General features: G+C 43.2%; 2 protein-coding genes across 8 annotated transcripts in view; both read right to left on the reverse strand.

Annotated features, from left to right (window-relative positions):
- The window catches only part of LOC111868465 (mucin-12), a 194,903-nt gene extending 186,671 nt beyond the window's left edge, over positions 1 to 8,232 (reverse strand). For 4 of the 7 annotated variants that reach the window (XM_033753069.1, XM_033753070.1, XM_023859107.2 and 1 more), the window contains exon 1: positions 8,144 to 8,230. The gene's annotated coding sequence lies outside the window, so the exon portion shown is untranslated. Of the gene's footprint in view, positions 1 to 8,143 lie in introns of all 7 variants that reach the window. The other 3 variants (XR_002843514.2, XM_033753071.1, XM_023859112.2) reach the window with 2 other exon arrangements.
- The window catches only part of LOC117282630, a 94,598-nt gene continuing 81,259 nt past the window's right edge, over positions 8,189 to 21,527 (reverse strand). The window contains exon 3 of the mRNA XM_033753072.1: positions 8,189 to 8,335. Coding sequence (XP_033608963.1) covers positions 8,205 to 8,335 — 131 coding nt within the window. The 3' untranslated portion in view covers positions 8,189 to 8,204. The remainder of the gene's footprint in view (positions 8,336 to 21,527) is intronic.

The following is a 21,527-nucleotide window of genomic DNA, read 5'->3' on the forward strand; positions in this document are numbered from 1 at the left end:
AGTGCCAAGGGGGGAAAAAATGTTAATTTACGATGTTAACACCCCAAAAGTAATTAACTGCAAACGGTATGGAAATTGGGGGGGGGGATGTTGCAAGTGTTGGAAGAGTACAGTGCAGTGCATGTAACTTTCATTCGATACGTACGCAACTCAGATCCTGAGCCTGACTAGGCCTTTTTATGGCTGCCTGCAGCGTCGCCATGCGAACAGCGCGACACTACTCCGAAACAAGCCACTGTTGTTGTTGGTTCGTTTTTTTTTTTCCTTTGCTGCTAGTGGGGTGGGACTAGGTCCCGTGTACTGCGGCCACGTCTGGCCTATTGTCCCAGCCCCAGATGATAGGTGAGGGTGATTGTAGAGCAATTGGTGGCATGAAGATTGGCAGGGGAAATCGAAGTACTCGTAGAAAACCTGCCCAGCGCCAAGCCACTATTGCTTAGTCCCCATGTGACCACATACTTTCATCTTGCAATTTTATTCGAAGAGTCGGGGTAGGGTAGTCGGTTTAGCGTCTGCCTATAGACTGGATGACCGAGGGGTCGGATTTCGAGTCCCGGTAGGGTTAGAATTTTCTCTACTCCATATCATTCACACCGGTTCTGGGTTCCACCGATCATCCTATACAATGGGTACGGGGGGCTCTTTCTCAGGGGGTAAAGCGGCAGGGGTGTGAAGCTGACTACTCACCTCCAACTAGTGCCGAGGTCAAAATATGGTTCTATACATCCACTCCCCATACGCCTCCATGGTGTAGTACTTAATTAGATAAGCACAGGGACAACTTCACCTTTTACCTTTTCATTCGACGCAACATTGTCTCTGTACCGGGTGCAGAGCCGTTGAGGACTGTATGTACCTTATTTGTTATCTCTCACACACACTTCCCAGTTTCGTCCAAAAGTAGTGGCTAATGGGAAAGACCTGATTCTTATTTGGAAAGTGCGACTTCGAGTCTCGGAGCGATCATCGGCTATCGGGATAAGATTTCTGTGGTTTCCATTATATTGCCAGGAAAAAAAAATCGGGTATACTACTGTACATTAACCCTTTAAAGACTAAATTTCTTCTGATACATACAAATATACAAATTCCGTTCGCACCTCACAGGAAACACAGTACACCTCCGCTACAAAGATCAACCCCTTAATGCAGTTTGAGGGAAAATCTTTTCATTGTGGGGGGCAAGAGGTAGCGTATTTGGTTGATGCACTATGCTAAAAGCCGGAAGGTCGCGGGTTCGATTCTAGATGAGTTCTTCGGATTTTTTTCAATTAACCTAATCCTTCCAGCAGCACTATGGCCCTAGGGTCGACTCAGCGTTCCAGGAATCTTCCTGGGGGTAAAGGTCGGCAGGCGCGTAAGACTGACATCACCTTCATCTGCGAGCCAATTGTCTAGAAAATGTGAGAACATCAGCGTCTCGCAAACCACGGGCCTCCACGGCCTGTCACAGGGATTGCTTTATCTTCTTTTACCTTATATTCATTTATTGCGAGAACCATACAAACGCGTAAATGCGGTACACTCCGTGGGCGGGATCCAGTGCTTCTGTTTGTTTAAGCAGGTGGTGCATACAGTGATAAACTAGACGATCACCGTTTCAGTTCACAAACAAAAACAAACTCCGAGGCCTGTAGTCCGCAAGCGAACTATACCGACCCACCTGCTGTCTAATGGTCAGGGTTCCTGGTTACAGATCAAGATGTCCCGGGTTCGATTCCCGGTGCTATCAGATTTTCTGAGAAGTAGTGGGTCTGGAATGGGGCCCACTCAGCCTCGTAAGGATAACTGAGGAGCTATTTCAAGGAAACAGCGGCTCTGGGTCTAGAAAACCGAGATCAACGGCCGTGGGGATCCGTTGCGCTGACCACGCGACACCCTCTATCCGCTAAAGTTGGCGCTAACTTCGCCGACAAGCGGCGGTCGCTAGGTCGGTATAAGTCGGTTTCAGTTCACACAGAATCTAAATCATCATTTATAATGTAACACCATAAGGTACTATACAACAAATCTGATGGCTATAAAGCACCATTAGGTAACCCTGAAACAAGTTCTCCGTATTTCATTTTTCACAGATTCTCTTCACCATACAGAATGTAGCAATTTGTGTACACACACTGTGTACGGCAGCAGATGGTGTGAAGAGAAAGCTCAAGGAGTTAACATGCTTGCTCGAAGATGGTACTTCTACACCATCTTGAATTTGTACAGATTTATTGCCTATATTTTACCATCATCACAGATCCAATGCTGCACATGAACTTCAGTGTTATACTAAAAATATATGCCACAAAGCACGATAGACCATTAAAGGTCGCAGTGCTAGGGGCAGTTTTATGGCTCACCCCTCATACTCATACTTTATCGGCTACATGTTTCGAATTATTCGGGTCTTCGTCAGGCTTTCTCATATGTCCCAGTGCTACGAAACTATTATCACAGTTATAATGTCACACTATACTAACTGCACAATCTGCTTTGCCATGTTAAAACTCTGCATTCTGCCCACAGAATGTACCTGTGTGTTTCACAAGGTTCCCAGAATACACAACGATTATTTCCCTAAACAGCATTATCTGTAATGGAGACGTTATGTGTTTCTTCTGAGGTGCGATTTGAATTTAATGTTATTTAGAAGAATCCAGACAATAAAGGTTTAATACAAATACTGTGGGGAATTAAAATGCATATTTTGAAATGAGTATGATATAAAATTAAAAAAAATTGGAGAGAATTAGAAGAGCACAACGATGTCATCTATACCAGTGGTTCCCCAAATGAGCTGGACCGGCCGGTGAGGGGGGCGCTAAAAGGCAAGGGGCGGAAGGGAGCCTGGTGATGGGGCCTTCCGAGAGCGTTGTTCGCTTATTTACGATTGAAGTGACTTCAGGCCAGACACTGGGAAACTGGCGTTACTTCATCACGCCCATCCATCGTATTAAGAATTTACTAACCGTGAAGTAGTTACGAATTATGGTATTTTATTTTATTGTTATTATCTTCCTCAGTGGACTGTGCACATCGACGTTCTCAAGAATGCAGGTTAGGGCAGAGGGCAATGGGAATGAGCTTCTGGAATCAGGGAGGCGGAGGGCCAGGAAAGTTTTGGAACCGCTGATCTAGGGTCAAACTTAGTAAGTTCATTTTTAATAAGTCGACCTAATTCAATCAAGTTGTTAGTTTGGGAGAACATACACGTATATTTAATGAGAAACTATATATATACATAAGGAGCCGGGGTAGTGTAGTCGGTATAGCGACTGGCAACGGTCTGGACGACGGAGGGTTCGGAGTTCGAGTCCCGGTAGGGTCAAGTGTTTTCTCTTCTCCACGTTGTCCAGACCGGTTCTGGGGTCTACCCAAACTCCAATCGAATGGGTACCGGGTGATCTTTCGCCGGGGATAATGTGGAAGGGGGGTGAAGCTGACCACTCACCTCCAGCTAGTGCCGAGGTCAAGAAAATATGGATCTATACATTCTACTAATTATACATTAAACTACGCCTTCATGGCGTAGTGCCTAATTCATTGAGCACAGGGATAACTTTACCTTTTTATACATATACACAGTGCTTGAGGTGGAATGAAAATAGAACCGGGATGGTTTTCCCCTTTTAATTCATAGGCATTTACTGCCAAAGAAGTAACGGGATGCTTTTAAGCCATTTAGAAAAGAACCGGGATACCATCCCGCCCCACTCCAAGCCCTGCATATACATATTTGTATTCTTAGAGTGGAGTGAGACTGAGTAGCTTGGTAGGGGGGTTGAAGAGAGGTACCAGCCCTGGATGACGGATGCGAGCAATGGAGCATTTCGTGGAATAAGCGTCACTTTATCTTCCACAAATCCTACATGAACGAAAGCGGGATTGAACCCACACCGCCACAACGGGAGGTTGGCGACTAACTGCCTGATGTACGGCTTTATCTCTCTCTTTCCCCCTCTCTATAACTGTGATAATAATAGTGTAATAATACAAAATAAACATACACTGTAAAAAGGCTTCGTGACGACAACACAGGTCGAATATATATATACTGTGTAATAATTAAATTTATGTGCAGCATTGGTTGCGTGGCAACGGCGCGTCACAATAAATCTGATGAAAAGTCCAGAAGACATTTCCAGCTGCTAAGGCCCACGCTCTACACTTGGCGCCCCTCGGAAAAATGTACCGCCCTGGAAGGCATGTCAATAGTAAATACGGAATTCGTGACACACTCAGCCGGCCACTACCGCCGGTGGAATCCGGATATCTTCCTGCCAAAAGTCTAATGCTGCTCTGCGATCCCTAAGGTAGCAGCTAGCTAGGTTCCGAAATTGTCTGTATTAGTGCTTCCAAGTAGGCCAGTTCGGTTCACGTGGCAGTGCCATGGACAAGGCTTGAATTGGCCTATATGACAGGGCACTGCTTTCTGTCCCTACCATTATCACACCCCTCATCCCACTTCTACAGCTGGTATAGCGTTTCGAAATAAATTACGATACAAATAGCAGTTAAGCACATTCCAGGGATCCTGTTTTCCAAAATACAAATCACCGAGCTCCTTTTCTCGTATTCGGGAGGTCCAAGGTTATAATCTCAGCTAGGAGACCTGTTAACCTGACTGAGGATTATCGCGGTATTACTCTGTCCCTCCAGGCAAATTCTAGGATAGTACCTCAAATTGTACTATGACTGCTTCTTTCACCATCTTTCCTCTTTTTGGGGACTATTTTACGATGCTGTCAGTTTCTAGAGACTACAGCGCCGAATGGAATGATGACTGATAAAATGCAATTGATTTGGAAGGAAGCAGTAGTGCACTAATCGAAGCATGATCCCAGAATTTGTCTGGGGGATTGAGAAATACCACGAGAAACCTCTCAGGATAGGCAACGTTCTGGTCGAGATTCTATGCGATCATCTCCTGAACAAGAGTCTAGAGTACTCAGGATTACTGGCTGCTTGGACTCTGTCCATCGTCCGGTATTCTAGAAACTAGAAAACACAGCGTTTCTGAAAATGAATCTGTTTCCGTCCTCACGTGAGGAGGGAGACACCTACTTTGTTGGGACCTTCAGAAAGAGCTAACCTCAATCACTGGACATGCCAGAACCCATTAGCATCCGACAGTCTGGAGCGTTACCGTTATGCTGAACCTCTGGGATCCTTTGGTATATTTTCCAATTCATTCTCAACAATCGTCATACCGTTCGGCGCTACATAATCTGAGTCATTAGAGACGAGTTTTTTTTTTCTGTGGCGCTACAGCCCCAATTTGGGCCTAGACCTACCTCCATGAAACTTTCCGTTTCACTTCGGTTTACTAGATCTTACACATACGGTAGGACTCCTTGGGCGAGTGATCAGCTCGTCGCAAGGCCTCTGTCTGTACACAAACACAGAAAAACGCACACAAACATCCATGCCCTGAGTGGGATTCGAACCCACGATCTCGGTTTTCGAGCGAGCGAAGACAGTGCATGCCTTAGACCGCTCGGCTACTGTGACGGGCAAAGACGATGTTACGTAAACCATAAACAGGATACAGCAATCAATACATAAAACGAATCCTCCCACGTTTCTGAAAGAGTTACATGTCTATGTTTCTATAAGAGATTCCTAAACAATTCAGGTTTGAGATAGCCACTTATTAACATTCATACGAATAGAAGAGAGGGGTCAGTTTGATAATTTTGCCTTTAACCCAAATTTTCTGAAAATATCTTAACAATAGAGCGCCACAAGAAACTGCCTTCAACTGAACAGAAGATAATACTATGGTACATGCAAGATACAGCCTATGCAGGATTTTTATTGGCGCTTTCAGAAGATTTAATTCCTTGCTTCAAGTGCCACTAGCCCGCAGGGCCACTGTCATAGATGAACACGTATAGAATTCAAGGCATTTATCACGCCTGTCAAACTGAAGTTTGTTGAGTATTAAACATGCTATCTATTAGATATACCACAGCTTTCATTACACTTCTATGAAGAAACCATGTAAAGTCACGTTTGCCACATTTCTAAGCGATAGCAAGAAACGGCCCTATACCTGAGTCATTGCTAACGACAAGATTTAATTTAACGCATGTTAAGATGACATTTTCAATTCTTCGACACCACAATACAAATATTATACCAACTGTTTCATCTGGAACAGTAACGGAGAGAAAGACCAATTAATCAAAATGAAGTTTTGTCGTCAAACAGATATTCTGCAACAATATAACGTAATCTTTATAACCAGTTATAGCAAGTGACATGCATTTTTATACATTAATTCTGTTCTCTCCATAACCTAAGGCTTGAATCGTTAGACGAACGGCTTTCTATTTGGTGCTCCGAACAGTAACCTTATGAAGCAGACAGTTTTCTTTCAACAGTCCAGACACAAAACAATTCTGAAAACGAATTTGCTTGAAATTAAAACACAAAAACATTTCAGTAATCCATAATTCTTTCCCCCAATTTTTAATTAAATGTCTGCGTGAAGAGCAATATAAATAACTATCTTTTTCCGAAACTATAATACTCCCAGATAAATACTGGAATAAAATGAATATACTGAAAGGGACAGTACAAACTGTAACACCTTGAGGTATGGGTCCAACACGTTTGCCCTGAGATCTGTTTCTGTTGAGGCACAGCGAGGCAGCTAAGTAGTGAAAGGTACAGGCGGATAACCACAGCATATGCTATTATCTTCAACTTTGTTAAGTTCAGAGCTTTAGGGCCTCTTATAAATCCCAAGATTGTCTTAGTCTTTTGTACCGAAGTTTCGGTCTCCCTAAGTCTTCTGTTCGTTCGGTATCGGAAGGACAAAGGAACAATTCGGTTGGTTTCTTTCCATTCTTCCCAAATCATTCTTTTCCAATTTTGTTGGTATCACTGTATCATTTTATCCATACTTGTACCTTTCACTGTGTACGCAGTAGAGACCGTAGAGACGCCACTTTGTAGTTTAGATGCAAGTTATACAACCGACTGGCAACTGAACCAACGAACAAAGGTACACACAGCTAAGACGCTAATAACTAGCAGATCCGTTCTCGGACCAGATCCTCAGCCACTTCAGTTCTGTTCACATCTTCATACTTGATTTTATTAAGCTCTGTTTTACTGTTAACTCCTCCATCGCCACTTTGCAAAAGGTTTCCTTGTCAAGCTTCTTTCCCCATTCGAATAAAACGTCAAACCTCATTAAACTATATTCTAACAGCAATCAGGGAACTATGAGCCAAGGTATCACAATCGGTACAGCGAGTAGGGTACTTGTTGGCCGACCAGGGTTCGATTCCCGGCAGAGCAAGATTTTTTCTCCTCTGCATAGCGTCCAGGATGGCTACAGAGCCCACTAGCGATATATCCAATGAATACTGGAGGTTCTAAACCCGGGGTTAAAGCGTTAGAGGCGTGAAGCTGAAAACTCACCTCCACATAGTACCAAAACAAGAACGGTGGAACTATACCTCCACTCTCCAATATGGCTGAACGGTGGAACTATACCTCCACTCTCCAACATGGCTTCATGGTATAGTTCATAATTACATAAATAAGTGCAACTATAACTGTACCTTTACCTTTTACGGGGGAAAAACTGTGAGTCACAGAGTTCCTTGTCGGGTATTCTCCTCAATTCTCCACTTAAATGTCGCATCATACATATTTCAAAACTCATTACGTATTTGAAACGTTAATCTGATTTTGACTGTTTCCAAACATGCGGTGACATTATGGGGTTCCGCAATGAGACTTGCGCCCTTATCAGTACCATTTATGTCCTCTTTACTTTCTTTCACTGCCCTGAAATTGCGGATTGTATAAATTTATTTATCTGAACCCCCCCCCCCCCATCCGCTTACGTCTGTCATGCTAATAACAGTCGTTGTCGACTTTTTGATACCCTTGCTTTGCAATCAGGAGGTCTCGGATCAGACTCTCGGTTGGGGGACCAGCCGTCTTGCAGTACCTTGCGCGTTTCCTTCGATCTGTCCTGGCAAATGCTCGGTTAGGGTCTTATACCAGGATACGGGACCCTCTTTCCACGTTATCAACAATAATCATAATATTCGGCGCTATGTAACCTATGCATCTGAACAAGGGTCGTTACAAACCCAATCAACCCCAGGTGGAGTACTCGCTCTCACTAACTCACCAGTGCCGGTGGCGAAGCGAACAAGTCCTTGCACTAGCGGCTGTATGCGCCGGGCCCGCTGCTAGAAGTCCTTCCCCCTGCTTGTTGGTGTAGGTGTGTTCGAGCTTGTGGCTAAGTCAGCTTTCGTAGACCGTCGGTCACTCAATGTCGGTGTACACACACTTGTTTCTTCTCCAGCATCCAGCTCCAAGTCTGGAAACACACAAAGTCACGTGACCAGATCTGCCTCACTACGTCACACAATTTGCAGGCCCTCCTCTCTGCAGCTCTCTGCTTCTATATGGCAACAGATTTCACTCCCTTTATGTCCTGGTAGCTGGAGACCAAGGAGTAGGAGGTGGGGAAACTCATCATTGATTGTATAAGGTATCAAATTTAATTTCATTCATTATTCTGGTAAAGCGGTCTGTCTTAACATTCCAGCTGTTCATTATTAAATGTCAATCTATTTTAACCCATACTAAGTCAGTCCAGCTCAGTCAGCATAGAAACAATAGATTCGGAAGACCGGAGTTCGACTCTCGACAGAGACAAGAAACTTGAATCTTCTGCACAGCATCTAGCTTTGTTCTGGGACCTACCCAGCCTTCAGTTCAATGAGTAAGGAAAAGGTGGAGTTGTCCCTATGCTTAACTAATTAAACACTACGCCATGAAGGCGTGTGAGGGAGTGAATGCATAGATCCAAGTATTCTTCTCCTTGGCACGAGTTGGAGGTGAGTGGCCAACTTCACTTTTTCTGCCGCTTTAACATCAGGGAAACAGCCCCCAGTACCCATTGGATACGAGAGTGTTTGGGCCCCAGAACCAGTTTGGACGACGTGGAGAGGAGAAAAATCTTGCTTCCACCGGGACTCAAACTCCGGCGTCACGATGGTGCAGCCCATAGCCATTCGCTATACCAACTGCGCTATCCCGGCTCCCCACCCACCCAGTGGGTGCCGGAGAATTTTTTCTCAGATGAAAAGCATACGGAGAGTCTAGTGCCGAGGTGAAGAATGCATGGAGATATGCCTCCAATTCCTAATATGTCTCTATGTGAGGTTCTTAATTAAGCATATGGAGAATTTTACTTCGCCTCTTGCTGTCGTAATCAAGGAATGGCTCCATCTTCTGTTACGAATAGAGAAATGAAAGATGGGCGTGAACATATTGAAGAAGCAGTCGCAGAAAGCAGACAATGGGTGGTTCTCCAGCTTGGAGTTTGGGCGGCGAGCTGGTCGTCATAAAACACACGCATGTCATAAAACTTTACGTAACGCTTCGGGATTTCACGGGAACGAGGGGCTGGAGAAAATTGCATAGGCATAATGAGAAGCTTTGTAATTTGCACTTTTCACTAAATATTACTAAGCTGATCAAGTGAAAGAGGATAGAGATGAACGGGATATGTGTCGCGGACAAGAGAGAAGAAAATGAGTACAATATTCAGGTCTGAAAACTTAAATTTAGTGCCCAGCCAAAGTCGGGAGAATAACATTCAAATGTATCGTGAAGAAACAGAACGCGAGAATTGCACAATTTTAAACTGACCCAAGTCAGGGCCCCCTGGGAGGCTCTTGAGAACACGGCAACGGTTCAAGAAACATCGAGGAATTCCTTGATAAGCCGATAAACAAAAACAAAAAAAGATGAATTCTACTGCGTAGGGTTCCTTGCAGTGGTTTCTTTCGCTTTGTAACGACGCTTCCTTACCTGCACAGATCAGGTAGGAGCGAATAATATGACGTTTTCTCAATTAAGAAGAAATCATGAGGGAAATTACGAAATATCTTGATCAGGATAACAAGACTCCCACTAAGACGCGAAATACGAGTCTGGACTGCTAACCACCCACGCCGGGACGTTGAGTCCTGTGCAAAGCCAAAAGAAGGAGCATATAGGAGAAAGTAATGAATACCTACATAAAGTAAAGTAAAGCTATCCCTGTACCAGGCCATGAAGGCACATAGGGTTGTGAGACGTTGAGGGTCCCACATTATCTAGACAATCGGCTCAAAAATGGCGGTAAAGTTGTCAGCCTTACGTGCCGGCCGCGCTTTACTCCCCAGGAAAATTATTTAATTAATTCCTAATACTCATTTCTATTAGAGGCTGAGTAAACCGCAGGGCCTGGTGCGGCTGGAAGGATTAGGTCAACTGAAAAAATCCAAAGACCTCATCGGGACTTGAACCCGCGACCTTCCGGCTTGTAGCATAGCCCCTCAACTAACTACGCCTATACTCGTAGTGTGGTAAAGAAGGAGTCACAAGTTTATATTTCATCCTGTGTTGACATTTATTCAAATTCCCAATGACACTGACACTGACATTTTAATTAAGAAATATCGCGTTCACAGGCGATACGTAATTGTAACATACAGTGCAACAATTTTAGCAACACCTGATGATGGTGGTGTACGGCCGAAACATGTATTAAGGAAGAAATGTGACTAGTAAGTTGAATTTAAGATGGAGATATATGTGTACAAAAGTTAGAATTTTTAGGTTCACAGACAGATGATGGTAAGTTTTAATGTATCCGGATCGAAAGATACAATTGAAAAGCCGCCAAAGGGTATCGTGGCAGTTGTCACTACTCTACTTCGCATAATTACTCTTTTTATATTTACTGTGACTTAACATTTCCCTATATAGCTCATATCGATTCATCTTTCCATAAAAATACATTCCAACTTTAATGCATTATGTCACGGATCAGAAACCGGGTATGCAAATCGCAACACCCACTCATAGGATCGAAGAATATCTGTTGCTCTGTTCGGCTTCTCCAGCTTAGCTGCATTTGGTTATGGACCAGTCAGTTAGAACAGTGTGTAGAATGACGTCCCAAGGACGCGAATAATAAAATAAGTCAGTTTATGTGATTGTGTTAAATTACACAATCCATGACCAGTTTTGTGGACAAACAAAAATTATATTGGACTTTCTGCTGTTCTCTTCGCAAGAGGCGTAGGACTGAATGTCCTCTAAGAAAGAGACAACTTCGCAAGAGGACATTTAAAGAAACGCGGACTGGAGCACGTAAATTTTGAACTTTCTTCTGGAAGGAGAAATCCTTACAAAGAACTACGTCATCCTGTTTGTTCAAGATGAATAGGAGTCTAAGATGAGAGGTACAAAAGCCGTGCGTTCAGGGGTTACAGAGACACATTTAGTCTATCGTAGTCCGTGAATGTCAGAAGTGGAGTGGAAGTTGGTATTTAGGTAGGCGAGGAATGACATGCTTATGGGGCTTATGGGAAATGAGAGGTGAGGCGTAACATCCTCTATCCGCAAAAGTTGGCACTAACTTTGCCGACAAGCAGCGGTCACTCGGTAGGTATAGTTCGCTTGCGGACTACAGGCCTCGGAGTCTGTTGTTTGTTTTGTAGATTTGCCCCAGTGCTTAATTAATTAAGCACTATGCCATGAAGATATATGGGAGGGTGGAGGTATAGCCCCAACTTTCTTGACCTCAGTACTAGAAGGAGGTGAGTGATCAGCTTCATGCCCTTGCAAATTTACCTCTCAGGGAAAGAGCCACCGGTACCCACTGCCCCAAAGTCGATCTGGATGCTGTAGAGAAGAGAAATATCTTGTACTGGCGGAAATCGCAACGACTCCGTGAATGAGATGTAATTTTATTTATTTATTTATTCTCTTGTAGTTTATTTAACGACGCTCTCAGCAAATTACACTATACAGCTTGCTATAATTGGATGATAATGAATGATGAATTGGAAAAGATGTGGAAGGAAGGCGTTGTGGCCCCGTTTAAGAGGTTTCCTGGCATTTTCATGAAGAGACTGAGGAAACCACTGAAACCTCAGACAGGTTAGTCTCTTCACCGGTACAGGTCAAAGCCGTTCTTCTCAGCGGAATGATTGACATCAACCAGGGGCGAGACATACTTCAACACTACAGGCCCACTTCTCTCTAGTTACATATAAACTAAAGACTAAACTCCGTGGCTTGAGTACGTAAGCGATCTATACCGACAGAGCGACCGCCGGATGTCGACGAAATTAGTGCCAGCTTTAGCGGATAGAGGATGCCGCGTGGTCATGGCAACGAATCCCCACAGCAGTCAATTTCGGTTTTCTAGACCGGAGACGCCATTTCCTTGAAATAGCTCCTCAATTATCCTCACGACGCTGAGTGTACTCTGTTCCATACCCAGTGCTTCTCAGAAAATCTGGTAGCGCCGGGACTGGAACCCACGACCTCTGGATCTGTAGCCAGGAACCACTAGACCAGAGACGGTCTCTAGTTACATCTAGCTATTTTCATTATAATCTAAACACCATGTCTCTAAGAAAGAAGCATAATACTGTTCACAGAGTAAGGACGTTTTATGGCTGTACATGCAATGCATCTGTGTACCGCAGGAACCTGGTGTTATGCAGACAGAGACTAACGAAACACAATTCAGTGAATATAATTTGGAAACGGACATTTCAAGAAATATACGACTACATCACCGCGGCCATTAACACCTTGACAGTGAGTGAATATGTATATCTATTTATCTTGGCGCGTAAGACAATGTGAATAGACAGACAGTCCCAGGCGTCGTGTATTTACACGCTGAAGTGACATGTACTTCTGCAATTAGATATATGGACTGCGCTAATGAATCAGAGCTGGACAACACGGCGCTACAACTCGCATAAAAAATTGTTCAGCCTTGAATGTCTCATAATTCTGTTAAATCTAAACCAGGAGTCTAGACACTCCGTTCCTTTTTCATGGATTATTTAACGACGCTTTAGGTATCGAGAATATGTGCCGTCGAATGACAGAATTATTGACTTCAAGGACATTAGCCTTATTCGTAGACTTGTTTTTATTTGAAACAAAGTTTTGGAGACTAGACTACCATATGTCTTTGTCCTCAGGTAAAAGGCGTACTAAATTGAATCAAAATGACAAAGTTAGGCCATATCTCCAGACACCCTAACCAACATAAGACAGGATATATAAACTAAAGCAAACACAAACCGTCTACGGGAGTTAACGCCAAAAATTTAGAACGTCACATACACGAGGCCTTGCACCTATGATCATGCATAATGTAAAGGCTAGAGTGTATAATGTCAGAGACGAACTAAAATAGACGCTAGATTTATACGGTTAAATTCTTAAAAGGACAACTACATATAAACAATATGAAAAACAAAAATACGACACAGTCAATCAGCATTTAAATCACAGATAAGACAAAGCTATATATACATAAACACTTAACAAAATAAAGGGGATTAAAATTGAAATAGACGAAATTTTCCCACATACAAAAGAGGAATAATAGCAAATAAACCAATAACGATAAGTGTTACATAAATGAGGAAATTATATTACCAACATAAAAACGGAATATTCTCATATACTCGAAATTGAGAGGAGCTGTAATTTTCGGAGTTCCTCTTCAATAATTGGTGTCCAGATGGGATAGATATCGAAGCTGAACTGACTGATTGGATGAGACATCTTAGACATGTAGGTTAATTCCATCTACATCCTGCAGGTGTTGTTCGGTTCAACCTGCAAGATCTTCTCTTTTTTTCCAAAAGCTTTTCTGGCCTTGTTCTTCTGCATGTTGCACTAATTTTGATTTTTTTTTCGAAGATATTTAGCGTCAGATTAACGAATGATAAATTGATAAATTCGAAAGGACGACGGTGGAAGTGGTCGTAGCCTCATCGAGATATTATCCCGGAATTTGCGTAAAGAAATTGAAGTCAACCACGAGAAACCTCAATTAGGAGGACACCCAATTTCCATGCCGTGTCTAGAACCGAATACCTCCTGAATACAAATTCGGAGTTTTACTCCTAGACAAGCCTGTTCGGTGACCTGGTTTTATCTCCCTGTTGCCATTTAGAGAAACTGTAAGAATCTATTGATTTAAATAGACTCTAAAGGGTTCTGACGGTGGTGTTCGTAAAACTCAGAATTACTGGGGTTTCGGACATTGTCCATCGACCGGTATTCTAGAAACTAGAAAACACAACGTTTCGGAAACTAGACCTGTTTCCGTCTTCGGATGAAGGGTGAGACACCTACACTGTTCGATACTTTAGAAAGAGCTAAACTCATTCAGTCCGAATAATATAATAAAAGTAATAATTTGCATGAAAATAGCATCAACCGAGAAAATTACTACTATTTAGCTCACATTCGTTTACATTCGTTTCGTTTTTAACATTGTCAGGTACAAGGGGTTAGCGTGACTAATAATAATGGATTTTGGTTTTGATGATTGGGTTTATTGGCACTTCTTTACAATTGCAGCCAACTATGGCAGCTCAAACATTTAACTCCACCTGAATGAATTACGACTCCTGTCTGACGAATGTTCAATGAAGAATCCATCAATCCTGTCTGAATCTCTCGAATTCAAAGTCAAAGTCACAGTGCGACTGACGGTCAGTCAGTAAGTAAGTCTTGGTGGCGAGCCCCAGCGGATATTTATTACTGTTTGACAGTTATTGTCTTGTTTTCGTGGGGCGCCCTCACTGACGAGAGGACCGGTCTATCTTTTGTATATGCTGCTGGTCCTTGCCAGCGGACTCTTTCTCGGGTCCGAGTCCCTTGGGACTCGCGACCTTATTTTACTGTCTCAGGTTTGAGACTTCCCTCTTCGTCGCCTCCTACGACTCGCAGGGTCACGGTGGAGGTATTCGACCCCGCCTCCACACGCGTATCTCTCGAATTGACGAACGACCTCCCTCTTATACTTGCGAGAGAACCGAACAGAGAGCACCGTCTCCAAGGGGTCCGTTACTGTTCTTCATAATCTGTCGTCTCGGAAACCGTGTGCCAATTCCGAAGCAACGTCTGGTCTCTTAGGTGTTTACAACTTTCAGTTTTCGTATCCATGGAAACCGCGTTTCGTAACCAGTTGGTTTCCAGGAATCAGTCTCTCTGTGACAATGTGTTTGCCTCTTCGTTTCCTAGAACTTTCAGTTTTCGTATCCATGGAAACCGCGTTTCGTAACCAGTTGGTTTCCAGGAATCAGTCTCTCTGTGACAATGTGTTTGCCTCTTCGTATCCATGGAAACCGCGTTCCGTAACCAGCTGGTTTCCAGGAATCAATCTCTTTGTGACAACGTGTTTGCCTCTTCGTTTCCTAGAAACGGCCCACATGTCACAATATTATAATGCATAGAATTAGCAGGTGTGAAGTAAATAATTTCGTACGGTGCTGTAACTCTCGAAAATCTGTGACGAAATTTCGGGGCATGGACGTATGTATCGATTTTCCTATGATGTCATGTGGTATTTGGTAAAACACGATTCATTTTAATTTATTTATCCCTCATATTTACAATGTTCCAAATCAATTAATTTGAATTTAAATTGAGGAGACTTGGAGGTAGCCTATGCGGAGTAAAGCCATCTGTCTTGAGCATTTTGTGAGCCGCAAATGGTAATCCATTCCAACAGTGATAAGACTGAGCTGCTCAGCTGTCGATGGGCCGATCCGTTGTCTTAGAAATCTCATCGAATATCTGAAGGATTTTAATTCCAAAAGTAAAAGTTTTATAGCAGTGGCTCTCAAGTTGCTGTTAGTTTCTTCTTAAGTGTTTGATTAGCACGTCTTCGAACCCATGGATGGAGGCAGTAAATTCCTCCAAAACGTCGGCGAATTTCTACCGGACCATACGGCGTCACATCCTTTCATAATGACGGAAGTAGAGACCTCAGATCTATCATACGAAATCCTTGCTTTTCGGAATTCTGTAATTCATCACAACTTAGCTAGTTGAACTTCAGCATGCAATCTTGTCACGGTACTACCAACACACAAGATAATCCGCAAGGTCACAAACACTGATGCTGATAAAGGGAACATTCTGTGTTATTGTAGGCTATGCCTATGATTAATAAAGTTCCAGGCCACGAAAGCGTAAGTTATGGGGGAGCAGAGAACTCCACACGCTCATGTCTCTGCACTAGATAGAGATGCAACTTGAAGCTTCGTTTGGTACACCACCCAAGGGAAACAGACCCAAGTAGCTATTAGGCAGGAGGCAGATATACTCCAGAGCTGATCTGAACTTTGTGAAGCTGAGGTTCTCAGCGTTTTTACTCCAGGCATCTGTCGAGAAAGTACCTTCAATTAAGCTAAAGGTCGCTTTCTTTTCCAACTCATTATCTATAATCCAATCATTAGATGTTATGGAGTCTGGGCTCTTGACAGTTTCGTTAAATAAACTACCAGAGTGTGTAGCCACTCGATGGGACCGGTTCTGGATCCGGTCTCGTGTCCTTTAGAACAAGCCGCACGCTATAGTTTTGTTCACCCTTTGCAATGCCCACTGTTCATTAGCAGTCCTACGTTACATTAGTCTAGTGATTTAATGTTTGGGTCATTTTGAAAAATATTTGCTGGCACACAATCTGAGGTCAAGGAAGCCAAGAGCTCCCCTCCCATTTCTCTTTGTCTGGTGCCACTGGAAAGTCAATTTGATTAACATTTCGCTCATCTCGCCAAACCAGTGACTATAACAAAATGGCGACCAGTACTGCAACTTCGGAACTCTAAGACACATAAATCTGAACCTGACAGAATATTTACCGAAAAGATAAAAACGTGTTACGTAACAGAGACGTCCACGTGCTGTAGGCTGTGGGCTCCGAGTCCCAATTTATACATCCTCTGCCGATTTTAATCGAATTCATTACAGAACTAATAACTAGCTCCCTCGTACCGTGAACAACACACTCTTTGTGGGCCTTGCCCACTAATAATTGAATGTCGTCGTGGTCGACCCACTGAATATGTCCATGTCAGACTGTCTTGCCACAGTTTCGCAAGAAAATTATTTTCACAGTGTACGGTTCATAACTTCAGACGTATCCTCGACGTGACCCACATGTCAAGTAATGTACAACTGAAGCAATCTGACGCGTAATGTTCAAGATGATCAGTGTATAAATCAGAATAATTTACTTGTATGAGAACAGTATGTCGATAAATAGAAAGGTGAAAGGTAAAATTCTCCTTGTGATTAATTAACTAAGCGTCACTCCATGGAGACATACGGAGGTGGAGGTAGAGTTCCCCAATTCTTGAGCTCGGCACTAGAAGGAAGTGAGTGGTAAGCTTCACGCCTCAGCCTCTTTACCCCGGAAAGAGCACCCGGTACCCACTGGATGGGAGGCTTGTCTGTCTAGACGCAATGGAGGAGAAAAGAATTTTTTCCGCTGTCGTGGATCGAACCCTGACCGTCCAGCCCGTACCCCGTCGCTGTACTGACTGAGCTATACTTGCTCCTATGTCGATGAATACAATTCTTTTTATACTAACAGTGCCACGTGGTTCAAGAAGCAAATTTCCAGCCCGTGGTTATTATGATAAACAGTGTTCCGTCAGTGACTCTCAACGCCGAATTCCAGACCAAACTTAAGGGCGATATCAGATTCAGGACCCAGGACATGCTCCGATGAGCTGTGCGAGACTCACGAACTACCCTCTTACATTAGTCAGTCGTGCTTAGGAAGGGTAGATGGTAGCACAGATACAGATGTACCATTTAAAGCAGAACTCAAATAACAATCTTGTTACACGGTACAGAAATGAAAGCAGAAGCTGTTCCCTCAATTTCCTTCTCGACGTCGAAGTGATTGCCATTCTGGTTGCTAGGCTGCTGCTATCGCCAGCCACGCAGAAGCACTGCAGGTGCGAACGTAGTGTACACACCGCGGGTACAGCCGCGAATATTATTTCGCATCGCAATTTCTGCTGCTGTCCGTGAAGCATTTAGCAATGCATCCTTTGACAAGGAAGTTCGGAATGAGACGGGGATACTGATCTCACCTGAAGTCTCACATACGCTGCTGCTGTCTGGCTGAGTTTCAGATGGAGCAGTCTGTGTAACACACTGACATTACAAGATTATCAGCAATTCGTCACGTTCCGCGAGTGGCAATCCTGCTTTGTATTCGATAGAAGCCGGGTTCAGATCTCGACCCAAAGACTGACTATACTCATTGAGATTTTTAGTGGTTTTCCTTAGGACATCCAGGCAAATGCCTGAAATTAGGTGATGGATGCTTCCTTTAAATTCATTATGTACTAATATATTCCTACCATTAGATGCTAGATAGGCTGAGATTCTGACAGTCGTTAAATAAACCGTAAATGGACAAATAAGTAAAGGTAAAAAAAGGTAAGGTTGTCCCTATGCTTAACTAATTAAGCACTACGCCATGAAGGTGTGTGGGGAAGGGGATGTATAGATCCACATTTTCTTGACCTCGGCATTAGTTGGAGGCGAGTTGTCAGCTTCACTCCCCTGCCGCTTTACACCCGGGGAAAGAGCCCCCAGCATCTATTCCTTAGAAGGCTGGGCGGGCCCCAGAACCGGTCTGGACCATACTGAAAAATATACTTCTTAAAATATTAATGTAATAATAATATAATGTTGTCTGGTATACACGTAAATGGATATTATATACGAGCTTGGTTTAATGTGAATAATAACCTGCCATGGAGTCACCAATAAAGGACCGAACTGAATTCATGAATAAATGAAAGATGTCTGCTGTTGTTTAACCATAATTTATCAGGTAGCATAACTTTTCTGATGCTCAAATAGAGAATATAAACAGGTTCTTAACAAAGATGGCGTTGTCTTTCCTCCATTTACACTCTTATTTTCAAACAAAGCTTTGTGTGATCCTTCAGGACCTCACACGTATTTATGAATATTTTAGCTTCGAGCTCTGATCCTGGTTTTGGAAACAGCCAGGAAATAAAATGACTTCGAAATGGAGATACATTTCTCGTGACATGAACTTCAGGAATGATTTCGTGAAATATAACCTGGATGCTAGGGAGCAGGGACCGTACTAGTCAAAGTACAGAACCAACAGGCTTCGTGAAACACAATGCAGTGTCGTGCTGCCAATAACCAGGTCAGACTGTAACAATACTATGCGATTGCTAATGAATTCACATCACAACAATATCGTCCATTCACTGAGTAGCTCACATTATAACTAATGTAGTAACATCCAACTGTTTGATAACTAAAGGAAATTCAAAATGAAAAAAACTTCATAAATTTGTAATTTCTCCAGGTGAAGAGAAACATATAACATATGCTGCAATTTGCGGATCGCCGTGAATGAAGCCGCTGAACGGCAGCGATCCTACGGCCACTGACTGAGAAGCATTTTACGATACGTAGCGGAGATGGCAGAATGACATGCATATTATTGCGTCTTCACTTCTGTCCTTACCTTAGCCAATTAAATATATTTAAAACGAAAAACCTGTGGGCGTTTCCTTCAGGCATGAGTCATCAAATAAAACAAAACGTGACGGCCAAGTATGAAAGTGAAATGAGTAGCTGCCATCATCGATATATCTCGAACGTATTCAGGCCAGATGCATCTAGATGCTGTTTCTAGCAAGCTGAGCTCTGTGAGCTGCTCGCACGAGGTCGTGAATACAGATGTGGACACAACGAAACACGTGCGACCAAGGAGCACAGTATGATGCCGTTACTCTCTGGATTATGGGGTATGGCGTTGACCGTAGGGGAGATTGTAATAGAAATAACGGGAAGACAAAACGAATGATGCGTGAATGGCCGGGAAGAGACAGGAATGACAGGGAAACACCTCATCACGGGCACTTTCACTGGTTGCTGACGTCACATGTGCTTGATCCTTCATAATCAGCTGACGCGAAGGCACGACACAGTCATCAGTACAGGTGTCTGCTTTACCGATATTCGAGAAGAGTGTATTCCAGCATCATAAAATCTACCTCTATTTTCTGTCAATATCAGGTAAATCTCTTCTTACCGAGCAAGTTGGCTCAAGCGGTAACGCTTTCAATTTCCATTCGGAGCGAGCCCGATTCGAATCTCTGNCATGCTTCTGAGCAGACGCATCTGATAAAATCTACCTCGATTTTCTGTCAATATCAGGTAAATCTCATCTTACCGAGCAAGTTGGCTCAAGCGATAACGCTTTCAATTTCCATTCGGAGCGAGCCCGATTCGAATCTCTGTGGGGAAACTAACAATACTGACTTATTTAATGAATTTTGGCACTCGCTGTAGATAAGTGATACTGATCATAGTGGCCGGGTAGTCTAAGGCATGAACTGCCTTCTCTCACTCGGACGCTAGGATCGTGGCTTCGATCCCACTCATGACATGGACGTCTATATGTGTGCGCATCTATTCTGTGTTTGTGTTGTTCTATGTGTAGGTAGCAGTATTGCGATGGGCTGATCCCTGTCAAAGGAGTCCTACAGACTGTGTACAGACCAAAAAATTGAAAAAAGGATTCAAGGTCCAGGGTCTGTAGGGCCATAGATAGATAGATAGATAGACAGCTGTAACGAGGACTAGAGGATTACAATTTAAATGGCTCGAACATNGTTCAAGGTCCAGGGTCTGTAGGGCCATAGATAGATAGAAAGATAGATAGATAGATAGATAGATAGATAGATAGATAGATAGATAGATAGATAGATAGATAGATAGATAGATAGATAGATAGATAGATANAAATGGCTCGAACATTCTCGCGGTATACTCCTAACATAGAGTTTACTTTGTACCCCCCACCGATCTACGTTAACTAACCGTTGGTGAGAAGGTAAGTGTATTTCTGATACCTTAGCTGCAAGTTAAAGCAGAAATTATAAATCTGGCCTCTCATCAACAATTCTAGGCCGTCTACAGCGGATTAAGATGTCAGTTAATCCTAGAGTTCTTGTGAATCAGCTGACAGGCCGAGTAAGACAGACAAGACAGTAGCTGGGCAGGGCGCTCTGGGACTGACACTTCTCGTTGGAAGAAGTGGAGGGCTGTCACATGAACTGCCTGGAGTTTCTTAATTATAGGGTGTGCTCGTATACTTTCAAGCTGTGTGAAACCACGACGTACTTGAGGGACGTCTGCTGGAAGGAAGAACAGCGTGAATTGAGAGTTGTCCTGCTCACACGTCTCGTTTATGAGGGCGGGCAACAGGGAGACCTGCATTTCGATAGTTCTTACACAATAAACACGTACATTATTATTATTTGTGTATTTAAGTCTTGTTAGTATGATATTCCATAAATGGCACTCAATTCCTTTACTATTAGCTTCACAGTGAGGACTCTGAGCTGTGAAGTCGATTTAATAAGTCAGTATTTTTGGTGCTCTCGATGGGTGAATGGGCCATGCCTATTTATTAACTTTCGAACGGATTTTAATACTGTTGGAAGGAATTACTTCACATCCACTGCCTTGACCGTGTAATGACATAAAACTGTAAAATAAATATATCCCTGTAACAGGCCGTGAAGGCCCTTAGGTTTGTGAGACGTGGAGGCTCCCACACTTTCTAGACAGTCGGCTCACAGATGGAGATAAAGCTGTCAGTCTTA

This window comes from Cryptotermes secundus, unplaced genomic scaffold, assembly GCF_002891405.2.
Source record: "Cryptotermes secundus unplaced genomic scaffold, Csec_1.0 scaffold169, whole genome shotgun sequence".
Taxonomy (NCBI): domain Eukaryota; kingdom Metazoa; phylum Arthropoda; class Insecta; order Blattodea; family Kalotermitidae; genus Cryptotermes; species Cryptotermes secundus.